The sequence below is a fragment of the Dryobates pubescens genome, chromosome 41, assembly GCF_014839835.1.
Source record: "Dryobates pubescens isolate bDryPub1 chromosome 41, bDryPub1.pri, whole genome shotgun sequence".
In the NCBI taxonomy this organism is placed as follows: Eukaryota; Metazoa; Chordata; class Aves; order Piciformes; family Picidae; genus Dryobates; species Dryobates pubescens.
In genome coordinates, this window is record NC_071652.1 from 582,335 (window position 1) to 594,574 (window position 12,240).

Genomic DNA, 12,240 nt, shown 5'->3' on the forward strand with positions numbered 1-12,240 from the left:
CTTCACCATTTCTGCATCCAAAAGCAAAACTCCAGAACAAGAGCCCTGGGAGCAGGCCCAGAGAGGTGGTGGAGTCTCCACCTCTGGAGACTTTCACACACACACACATCCCCCCCCCCAAAGGCTCCATCCTTTGCCACCTGCTTCAGGTGAATGTGCTCTGGCAGTGGGGGTCGGATGAGAGGATCTCCAGAGGTCCCTCCCAGCCCTTGCCCCTCTGTGATTCCATGAATTCCTATTCCAAAACCCCCACTGAGGAGCAGCTGACAGCCAGAAGGCCTCTGGAATCTCCTCCCCCCCACCATGGCCACGTTGGTGAAGCTCTCTGAAGCTGCCACCCAACCTCTCCACCTGCCTGCCTGCCCCGAGGCCAAGCTGGGCAGAGAGGTGGCCGAGGGGCAGCAGGCAGCTGGCAGCAAGAATTAAGTTGACATTAAAAAATTGTCAAAAATCTGCCAAGCAAATTGATGAAAGCCACAAAATTGAGGCCTTGGTCAGCTGCAGTGAGGCAGAGGCCAGGCAGATTCAGCAGATAAGTATAGGCTTAGTGCAGGAGCAGGAATGGCTCTGGGGTACCTCACTTCCGGCAGCACAGCTCCGGGGGACATAAAAAGCTGCCCCTGACCCTCTGCTCCTCACTCAGCTGCACTGCTCAGCCAGCAAGGTGAGTGGGAGCTGCCTGCAAGGCTGCTCCGTGGGGCTTGGCCAAGCACTGAGTGGGGACCTGGCTTGGGGGTCTGACCTTTGCAGGGGGTTGGACCCAGAGGTCCCAGCCCAAAGGCTTCCCTGATTGTGAGACTCTTGGGTTCTGCGCTGCTGCAGCTCTCTGCTTCTCTTTCCATCATTCTCTCTTCCATGGCTCTGTGATTCCAACATTCTCTGACTCCCTGATTCCATGGTTCTGTGACTCTCTTCTTCTCTTTCCATCATTCTCTGATTCTGCCTTCCAGAGCTCTGTGCCTCCATGGTTCTGGGATTCTCTGCTTCTCTTTCCATCATTCTCTGACTCTACAGTTCCAGGGTTCTGCTTCTACCTTTCCATGGTTCTCTGATTCTCTCTTCCATGGCTCTGTGATTCCATCATTCTCTGACTCTGATTCCATGGTTCTGGGATCCTCTGCTTCTCTTTCCACCGTTCTCTGACTCTACAGTTCCAGGGTTCTGCTTCTACCTCTCCATGGTTCTCTGATTCTCTCTTCCATGGTTCTGTAGCTCCATGGTTCCCTGACTCTCTGCTCCCATGGCTCTGACCCTCTGCTCCCATGGCTCTCTGACTCTCTGGTACCCTGACTCTCTGCTCCCATGGTTCCATAATCTACAGCTCTGAAACTGAAATGTTCCTGGCTTGGTGGTCTACTTCTTGGTGCAAAAGGGCTCTCAGCAACCACTGGCCCAGGCTGCCCAGGGAGGTGGCTGAATCCCCATCCCTGGAAGACTCAGAGATGTGGTGCTGAGGGCCATGGTTTAGCAGGAACCAGAGCTGGGGGGGTTGGACTTGATGCTCTCAAAGGTCTTCTCCAACCAGAACAGTTCCATGGTTTGCGTTCCAAGCCAAAACATCTCTGCATGCTTGGACCAGCAGGCAGTGTCTGAGCTGCTCTGTGTCCCGGATCAGGGTGTATGTGAGCTGCCTTCTGTTCCAGGTCCTCTCTCTGTCCCACCTCAACCTCCCCACACACACCATGTGCTCTGCTGCCTGCTGCTCCACAGGATGCTGCTCCGTGGTGAAGACCAAGACTGTGTGCTGCAGCCCCTGCCAGAAGACCGTCTGCTGCACCCCCTGCCAGCAGTCCTGCTGCTGCGACCCGTGCCAGAAGCCCTGCTGTGACCCATGCCAGGTCTGCTGTGACCCCTGCCAGAAGCCCTGCTGTGACCCATGCCAGGTCTGCTGTGACCCCTGCCAGAAGCCCTGCTGTGACCCATGCCAGGTCTGCTGTGACCCCTGCCAGAAGCCCTGCTGTGACCCATGCCAGGTCTGCTGTGACCCCTGCCAGAAGCCCTGCTGTGACCCATGCCAGGTCTGCTGTGACCCATGCCAGAAGCCTTGCTGTGACCCATGCCAGGTCTGCTGTGACCCGTGCCAGAAGCCCTGCTGTGACCCATGCCAGGTCTGCTGTGACCCGTGCCAGAAGCCTTGCTGTGACCCCTGCCAGAAGCCTTGCTGTGACCCGTGCCAGGTCTGCTGTGACCCGTGCCAGAAGCCTTGCTGTGACCCATGCCAGAAGCCCTGCTGTGACCCATGCCAGGTCTGCTGTGACCCGTGCCAGAAGCCTTGCTGTGACCCCTGCCAGAAGCCTTGCTGTGACCCGTGCCAGGTCTGCTGTGACCCATGCCAGAAGCCCTGCTGTGACCCGTGCCAGAAGCCCTGCTGTGACCCGTGCCAGGTCTGCTGTGACCCATGCCAGAAGCCCTGCTGTGACCCTTGCCAGAAGCCTTGCTGTGACCCGTGCCAGGTCTGCTGTGACCCATGCCAGAAGCCCTGCTGTGACCCTTGCCAGAAGCCCTGCTGTGACCCGTGCCAGGTCTGCTGTGACCCATGCCAGAAGCCCTGCTGTGACCCTTGCCAGGTCTGCTGTGACCCGTGCCAGAAGCCCTGCTGTGACCCATGCCAGGTCTGCTGTGACCCGTGCCAGAAGCCTTGCTGTGACCCGTGCCAGAAGCCTTGCTGTGACCCTTGCCAGCAGTGCTGTGACCCATGCCAGAAGCCCTGCTGTGACCCGTGCCAGGTCTGCTGTGACCCTTGCCAGAAGCCCTGCTGTGACCCGTGCCAGGTCTGCTGTGACCCGTGCCAGCAGCGCTGTGTGCCGTGCCCGCCGCCCGTCTGCTGCACCAAGGTGTGCCAGAAGTCCGTCTGCTGCGGCAGCTGCCGGCCCTGCTGCGGCGGCAGCGGCTGTCTGTCCTGCTGCTCCTACGTGGTGAAGAAGCCTGTGCTGGTGTGCTGCAGCCCCGCGCCCTGCTGCTCTCCCGCCACCAAGTGCTGCATCCCCATCCAGCAGTGCTGCATCAAGAAGCGCTGCTGAGCCGCCCCGGCGCCGCTGCTCCGCCCCTGCGGCTCCCGTCGGGGAGGGGAACCAGCTCCGATCGCTTCTGCTCTGATGGAGTGAACTCCTCGAGAGCTTCTTCTAGATTTCAGCTCTTCTCTTCTTTCTGTCCTTCAGCTGTTGGACCTCTGTAGCACCCCTGGACCTTCCCCTTCCTGTGTAGAAGGCTCTTAGTGAGGCTCTTGGTGCTCCCCGGGGGGTGTGGGACTTTGCCTGTAGTGTCACCATTCTGTGTTTCCTCTCTTGCCTCGTAGACAATAAAACAGCATCCAGCAAATCCCAAGTCTTTGTCTGTTGGTTGTTCTTACACCACTCTGCAGCCAGAGTCCTGCTGGCCCTGGGCAGGCTCCCATTGCACAGCAGAGACCACAGAACACAGAAGGGACCTCCAGAGATCACCCAGTTCAAGCCCCTGCCAGGGCAGGGCACACAGGAACACATCCAGGGGGAACTGGAATGTCCCCAGAGGAGGCTTCACAGCCTCATAGATTCATGGAGTGGGTTGGCTTGGAAGGAACCCTCAAGACCACCCAGTTCCAACCCCCTGCCATGGGCAGGGACCCCTCCCACCAGCCCAGGTGGCTCAAAGCCTCTTCCAACCTGGCCTTGAACACTTCCAGGGATGAGGCATCCTCAACTTCTCTGACCCGTTCCAGTGCCTCCCCGGCCTCACTGGGAAGCAGCAGAGAGCTGCCCACACTTCCCATGGCTATAGAGAAAGGAGCAGAGCACAGAGATCCCTTCCTGCAGCTGGTGATCTCCTGCCTCAGCTCAGCTTTTGCCACAAAGCTTTAGCTGCTTTAGGTAAATAAGACTCAAAGGACACAGAGTGAAAGAGGGAAGCAGAATTCCACCCTCCACAACCACAGCACTGCAGGAGGGGCATAGAGAGACTCATCCCTCAGCCTGGGCTGGGTGATGCAGGAGGGACCAGGGGGAGGCTCTACTCACTCAGCCAGCAGGCAGCTCCTTCTTCCTTTCCATCTCCAAACCTGAGATCCAGGGAACACCACAAACCCCAAGCAGAGGGTTCCATGCCCCAAGTTCCTGGGTTGCAAGCAGTGGAATGAGACCCAAGTGACACCAGACAGCTCAAAAGCTTCATGCCTGGAATAGCAAACACCTGAGTCACCAGAGCCCTCTCCTGCCCAGCTGGGACTTCCTTGGCTATTAAAATTCATCAGGACTCAGCTGGGAATTGCAGGTCTCAGGAAAATGCCTTGAGCACTCTCCTTGATTGCTGCTCTCAGCCAGGCCTGCAGAGCCCAGGCAAAGTCTGCAGTGGAATGACCTTCCCCCATCAGGTGAGACTTCTGCAGGCATCACCCAGGTCCTCAGGAGGTTTCTACCAACTGGAAAATCAGGTGGAGTGCCCTGGCAGGAGGCTGTCCTGTACCCTGTGATAGAGTCAGGGAATCATTAAGGCTGGCAAAAGCTCTCTAAGAGCATCAGGTCCAGATGTCAACCCAACCTCACCATGGCCACCAAGCCATGCCCTGAAGTGTCTTGAACCCCTCCAGGGATGGGGACTCAGCCACCTCCTTGGGCAGCCTGGTCCAGGGAATCCTTCCAGTGAAGAAGAATTCCCAACCTAAACCTTCTGTGGTGCAACTCAAGGCCATTTCCTCTCATCCTATCCCTTGTTACTAGGGAGAAGAGCCCAACCCCACCTGCCTCCAGCCTCCTTTCAGGGTGTAGTAGAGGGCCAGAAGGTCTCCTCTCAGCCTCCTCTTCTCCAGACTAAGCAATCCCAGTTCCCTCAGCTGCTCCTCATAACTCTGTGCTCCAGACCTCACAGCTGGCACCATGTAACAGCTCACACAGCAATGCTGGGGCAGGGCTGGAAGCCCTCTGCCATGAGGCCAGGCTGGGAGAGTTCAGCCTGAAGAGGAGAAGGCTCCAGGGAGACCTTCTGGAGACCTCCCAGTGCTGAGCAAAAAAGCTGGAGACAGAGTTTGGAGCAGGGCCTGTGGTGGCAGGACAAGAAGGGATGGTTTGGGAGTGCAAGAGGGAGATGGGGAGTGGAGAGAAGGAGCAATTGGTGCTGCTGAGGGTGGGCAGAGCCTGGCCCAGGCTGCCCAGAGGGGTGGGAGATGTTCCCTGGCTGGCACCAGCCCAGCTCAGCTTGGCTGGGGCTGTGAGCAGCCTGCTCTGGCTGGGGCTGTCCCTGCTGGCTGCAAGGCTTGGGCTGGGTGATCTCTGAAGGTCTCCTCCAACCCAGCCTGGGACTCTCTGATCACCTTGGCCAATCTGGTGACAAGAAAGCCTGGTGGAGAGGTGCTGAGTGGAGCATTCAGGGGCCACATGTCTGAGGGTTTACACCAAGGGAAGATCACTTCCTGCAGGCAGGGATCTGGCTATTACCAGTGCCCAGGACAATGCTCCCCTCGGGACAATTCCAGGACACCCAATGTCACAGGAGGTTCTGTTTCCATCATGGGAAGGAATTTGGTGTCCCAGCCCTCAGGGGTCACCTGCCACCCCTCCAGCCTCATGTTCAGAGTCTGCTGAGGGTGATGGCAGCCTCTCTGCCATGCCTAGAGGCTGCCTCAGCACCTTGGGACTCACAGATTTGTGTCTCCTCTCATCAGACCAAAGCTCCATCGACACAACTTTGCTCTTCTCAGGTGGAGCTCTCCTGGCTCTGCAGCACATGGCCACAGTTCCTCCCCTACCCCCAAGCCTGCTTCCTGCCTTGACCCCAAGCATCTTGAATCACAGAATGATTTGGCTTGGAAGGGACCTCCAAAGGTCATCCAGCCCAACCCCCCCTGCAGTCAGCAGGGACATCCTCCACGAGGTCAGGTTGCTCAGAGCCTTGTTGAGAAGCTCAGAGCCTGGGCCTGGTGGGAGGTGGCCCTGCCCATGGCAAGGGGGTTGGAACTGAGTGGTCTTGAAGGTCCCTTCCAACCCAACCCATTCTATGAACCCATGGAGCAAGCACCAAGAGGAAAGACCCAAGAACAAGGCTGGGGAAGGAGAAACCCTTCAGTTTTTGCTCTGACCACACAACCACCTCTCAGAGGCAGGAAGGGAAGCTCACCCTGACCCACCCCTTCCATTGGTGCCCCCAGATCCCAGCTAAGCACCGGGGGGGGGGCACAGGGGGATGACATCTCCAAGTTCCAGGCATGGTTCTCCCACCGCTTCAGCACCCACCTTGCCCCGGGCACATTGCTGAGTGTCTCCAGGTCATCCCTTGGGAAGCAGATGGGAACAGCTGGGAGCTGCCTCTGCTCCTCATTAAGGCAAATTCATTAAGGAATTTGCATCTCTTGTTCGTGTGCAGGCCCAATTAGGGCAGAATTGAGGCAGTGAGCAAGCAGAGAGAGGTGGAGATGGGATGCCAGGAGGCATGTGAGGGGCAGGCAGGGCTGATGCAGCACCAGGGCAGAATTGCCAGAGGATGCCTCATTTCCAGGGGGGTGGCTCTGGAGCATATAAAAAGGTCCCCAGCAGAGTGGTCTCCATTCACTCCTCTCAGCTGCTCCTCTCTTGTGCTCACTGCTCTTCAGGGTAAGTCAGAGCTTTGCTGCTCCCTTCTCCTTGCTCTCTCCCAGATGCTTTGCCATCCAAGAATCCTTCTGCTGTCTGCTCTGGGATCAGTTTTGAGAGGCTGGGTTTGGGATATCCAGCTGGGTAACTTCTTTCTGATGGAAGCAGTGTTGGGCACTGCACCAGAGGTGTCCAGAGAGCAGCTGTGGAGAGCTCTGGGAGAGGCTTTGCTGTGGGCTGCTGGAGAGCAGGGACTGCCCCAGCCAGTCTGGGATGGACTTTGGGATCAGCCTTGCTGTGGGCCCTGCCCTAGCTGGAAGTGTCCTTGCTGACTGCAGGGGGGTTGGAGAAGATGACCTTGGAGGGTCCCTTCCAACCCAATGCAATCTGTGAAGCTGTGACTTTAGGATGGACTTTGGGGTGGATTGAGGGGTGGACTTTGGGGTGGATTGAGGGGTGGATTTTGGGATGGATTTAGGGATGGACTTTGGGGTGGATTGAGGGATGGACTTTGGGGTGGATTGAGGGGTGGACTTTGGGGTGGATTGAGGGGTGGATTTTTGGGATGGATTGAGGGGTGGACTTTGGGGTGGATTGAGGGGTGGACTTTGGGGTGGATTGAGGGGTGGACTTTGGGGTGGATTGAGGGGCAAGCATGCTTTAAGTTGCCTCAACTGGGAGATTCAGGCAGAGAAAAAGAGCCTCCCTGTGTCCCTTGCAGCTTTGCCCCCAGCACTCCCTCACCATGCCCGGCGGCTGCTGCAAGAAGTCCTGCTGCAAGCAGTCTGTGTGCTGCGCACCCGCGCAGTGCTGCTGCCCCACCACCTGCTGCATGCCCTCCCAGTGCTGCATGCCCTCCCAGTGCTGCTGCCCCACCACCTGCTGCATGCCCCAGACCTGCTGCATGCCCCCGACCTGCTGCTACGTCATGAGCAGCAACAACAGCAGCTGCTGCGGGGGCAGCGGAGGCTGCTGCGGCGGCAACTGAACCCACTGCGGCTAAGGGCAGGCAGCTGCCTGCTGCTTCCCTCCTGCCCTGTCTGCTGCTGGATCTCACCCTGCATGCTCCCCACCCCCTTGCTTAGAGGCTGTAGATCTTCTCTTCGGTGCCTGCCTTTAATCACCGAGCGCTTGAGAGGTGCTTTGAAGCCACTCCCCAGCGCCGGCTGCGGTGTTCCCTCCTAGGCAGCCTCCTGCCGTTGGCTCTCCCGCGGTGTGTGGGATGCTGAATTCTTTCTCTCGCTGTTTCTGTTTCAATGCAATAAAACCTGTAGTCGATGACCCTGCAAAGCTCCTGGTGGTTGTTGTCTTTGCTGGCTGGTGAACCCCACAGGCGAGTGCCTCGAGTCATCAAACACCGATGAATAGAGCAGAGCAGAGCAGAGCAGAGCAGAGCAGAGCAGAGCGGAGCAGAATAGAGCAGAGTAGAATGGAATGGAATGGAATGGAATAGAATAGAATAGAATAGAATAGAATAGAATAGAATAGAATAGAATAGAATAGAATAGAATAGAATAGAATAGAATAGAATGAACCAGGCTGGAAAAGACCTCAGAGATCATCAAGTCCAACCTCTCACCCAGCACCATCTGAGCAACTCAACCATGGCACCAAGGGCCTCAGCCAGGCTCTTCCTAAACACCTCCAGGGATGGGGACTCCACCACCTCCCTGGGCAGCACATTCCCATGGGCAATCACTCTCTCAATGAAGAATTTCTTCATCACCTCCAGTCTGAACTTCCCCTGGCACAGCTTGAGACTGTGTCCTCTTGTTCTGGTGCTGGGTGCCTGGGAGAAGAGCCCAACCCCCACCTGGCTCCAACCTCCCTTCAGGGAGTTGGAGAGAGCAAGAAGGTCTCCCCTGAGCCTCCTCTTCTGCAGGCTAAGCAACCCCAGCTCCCTCAGCCTCTCCTCACAGAGCTGTGCTCCAGACCCCTCCCCAGCTTTGCTGCCCTTCTCTGGACATGTTCCAGCATGAGGTGGAGGCTTTGCCTCTGCTGCCGAGGTGTTGGAAAGAAAGGGAAGAATCCTCCCCTGACTGAGGAGGGGCTGTGGGAGATGCACCAAAGCACAGCATGGAGGGTCCGCACCTCAGGCCTCTGCCTGTGCCCTCCCCTGCCTCTGCTCCCACACCACAGCAGTCCCTCCCTTGCAGAGAGCCACAATCCACTCACCAGAGACCATTTCCAGAGTCTTGGAATGGGCTGGGTTGGAAGAGACCTTCAGGATCATCCAGTCCCAACCCTCCTCCATGGGCAGGGACACCTCCCATCAGCCCAGGCTGCTCCGGGCCTCATCCAGGCTGGCACAGGGCAGCCTGTTCCAGGCTCTCACCACAAGCACTTCAAGAATTTCCTCCTCACCTCCAGCCCCAATCTCCCCTCCTCAAGCTTCAATCCACTGCCCCTGGGTCTGCCACCACCAGCCCTTGGCAAAAGTCCCTCCCCAGCTTTCTGGCAGCCCCCCTTCAGGGGATGCACAATGCCAGGGGTGGGAGATGCCCCCCCAGGAGACCTGCAGGAGCTGCCAGGGAGAACTTTCCCTCTGGAGGCAGAAGTGAGTTGAGTCTCTCTGCCTCTGCCCCAATTAATTCCTCGTTAATTAATCCCTTCTCATGGGCAGCTCTCATGAGGCTCCTCAGAGGGGGTCTGCTTGCCAGGAAATGCCATGGGAATGCCATGGGAACACCATGGGAATGCCACTGGAATGTCATGGGAATGTCATGGGAATACCATGGGAACTCCATGGGAATGCCATGGGAACACCATGGGAATGCCACTGGAATGTCATGGGAATGTCATGGGAATACCATGGGAACTCCATGGGAATGCTGTGGGAATTCCATGGGAAATCCATGGAAAATCCATTGGAATGTCATGGGAATACCATGGGAATGCCATGGGAATGCCATGGGAATGTCATGGGAACACCATGGGAACTCCATAGGAATGCCATGGGAATGTCATGGGAATGTCATGGGAACACCATAGGAATGCCATGGGAATGTCATGGGAAATCCATGGGAATGCCATGGGAATGTCATGGGAAATCCATGGAAATGCCATGGGAATGTCATGGGAATGCCATGGGAATGCCATGGGAATGTCATGGGAACACCATGGGAACTCCATAGGAATGCCATGGGAATGTCATGGGAAATCCATGGGAATGCCATGGGAATGCCATGCCTGCTCTGGCACCCTGCCTGCAGAAGCTGCAGCTCCAGAGGTTCCTGCTCAAGGAGTTCCTCTCCTTGCAGCACAGCCTGGGGAGGGTCTGGCTGCATTCACTGCAGGGACAAAGGGACACTGACATCACAACCTGCTCCCCTGGCCCCCTGCAGAAGGCAAACCAAGGCCCCCACCAGCACCCTTGGGTGCCCTTCTCAGAGCACTCCCTGGGATACCAGAGGAAGGCAGGCAGCAGGCAGGGAACTGGCCAGGCAGGCTCCAGCATCCTCTCATTAGGCAGCTCTCAGGATAATGTGGTGAGGGCCTCAGAGCAGAGCTGCAATTTGATGCCTCTCAAGCCCTGGGGTCCTGCCAGCCCTCAGCAAGGCGCCTGGCAGGCAGCACCTGGCACTCAGCAAGCATTCACCCACCCTGCCCAAGGCTCTGCTTTGCCTTGGCCTTCTTCCCTTCCTCTCCCTCCCAGAAAATGCTTCCCACCTCCACAAGGTCTCTTCCTGCCTCACTCCAGTCCCTGCCTTCCACTTCTCTCCATGACCCCAGTCAGGATCAGTTTTCTGCGCTGGTCACACCTCCTCCACCTTCATCTCCCTCTCACCCTCTTGATTCACCCTGGGCTCATTCATTTTCCACTTCCAGCACCCACAAAGTATCCTACAGCCCCTCCAGTGCTAAACCCAACCGAGGCACTGGCCAGGGATGGTCCTGCTTGGTGCCAGGGATGGTCCTGCTTGGTGCCAGGGTTCCACAGCACACATCAGATGGATGAAAGGGGAGGTTGCAAGAGGGACTCTTTGCCTTGCCCAGTCCCAGAGCCATGGCTCCTTGCAATGCCCCTTGCACAGGCAGTGCTGCCTCTTAACTTCTAATTAAAGTGCAAAAGAATCAGCTCAGAGTTTTTGGAAGCATTCCTAGGTGGCTCCCAGCAAAGCAGAGGGGGAGCTGAGGCTCTCTTGTCCCAGCAACACCCAGATGCAAGCCTGGACCCTCCAGGTTGGAGGATTCACAAAGGCTTAGGCAACCCAAGGGCATAGCTTGGCCTTGGCACCCCAGAGAAGCTCTCAGCGTGCAGGAGGCTGAGGTGGCCTTGCACAGAGTCCCCTGCAGTGACCCTGCAGGCAGGCTGGCTGCCAGCACAGCCCCAGCATGAGGCCTTTCCCCACACCCCTCCTGTGCTGGGAACATCCTATTTGCATGGAAGGAGTTCCCTTTTCATGGACTGAGTCCCATCTCCATGCAATGATTCCCATCTCCATGGAATGAATCCCCTTCTCATGGAATGATTCCCATCTCCATGCAATGATTCCCAGCTCCATGAAAGGAGTCCCCTTTTCATGGAATGATTCCCATTTCCATGGAAGGAGTTCCCTTTTCATGCAATGATTTCCATTTCCATGCAATGATTCCCATCTCCATGGAATGAATCCCCTTTCCATGGAATGATCCCCATTTCCATGCAATGATTCCCAACTCCATGAAAGGAGTCCCCTCTTCATGGAATGATTCCCATTTCCATGGAATAAGTCCCCTTTTCATGGAATGATTCCCATCTCCATGGAATGAATCCCCTTTCCATGGAATGATCCCCATTTCCATGCAATGATTCCCATCTCCATGCAATGAGTCCCCTTTTTCATGGACTGAGTCCCATCTCCATGCAATGATTCCCAACTCCATGGAATGATTCCCCTTCTCATGGAATGATTCCCATTTCCATGGAAGGAGTTCCCTTTTCATGCAATGATTTCCATCTCCATGCAACGATTCCCATCTCCATGGAATGATTCCCCTTCTCATGAAAGGAGTCCCCTTTTCATGGAATGATTCCTATTTCCATGGAATAAGTCCTCCTTTCATGGAATGATTCCCATCTCCATGCAATGAGTCCCCTCTTCATGGACTGAGTCCCACTTCCATGCAATGAGTCCCCTCTTCATGGACTGAGTCCCATTTCCATGCAATGATTCCCATTTCCATGCAATGATTCCCATTTCCATGCAATGATTCCCATCTCCATGCAATGAGTCCCCTTTTTCATGGACTGAGTCCCATTTCCATGCAATGAGTCCCATCTCCATGCAATGAGTCCCCTCTTCATGGACTGAGTCCCATTTCCATGCAATGAGTCCCCTTTTTCATGGACTGAGTCCCATTTCCATGCAATGATTCCCATCTCCATGGAATGAATCCCCTTTTCCTGGGACTGCCCAAACCTTTGCCTGCACCCCAGCTGCTGCCTCAGCCCATCCCGTGCCCGAGAGCCCCACGGGGACGCTTTCGGCTCCTGCCCAGTTTCAGTTGATTCAGTCCCAGCCGCTGCTGAGTAAGGCCCTGAGCATCCCTGGCCATCGCTGCCTGCCTTTGCCCAGCACACACAGGGAGGCATTTTTTGGCTCCTTGGCGAGGTCCAGAGAGGACAAATCCATCAGCATTCGCTGGAGCCCTCTGATTATCTGCAGGCTACACAATTAGGAGGCAGAGCCAAGGTGGTGATCACAAATAATAAGGGCAAGGA

At 56.4% G+C, this 12,240-nt stretch overlaps 1 protein-coding gene across 1 annotated transcript; it reads left to right on the forward strand.

The window, feature by feature from the left end:
- The first annotated feature begins 1,682 nt into the window (after window positions 1-1,682).
- Window positions 1,683-3,020, forward strand: LOC104305802 (keratin-associated protein 5-5-like). The gene is made up of 2 exons (XM_054177626.1): window positions 1,683-2,806; window positions 2,864-3,020. The coding sequence occupies exons 1-2, from the start codon at window positions 1,683-1,685 to the stop codon at window positions 3,018-3,020; spliced, it is 1,281 nt and encodes a 426-aa protein (XP_054033601.1).
- Window positions 3,021-12,240: the final 9,220 nt, after the last annotated feature.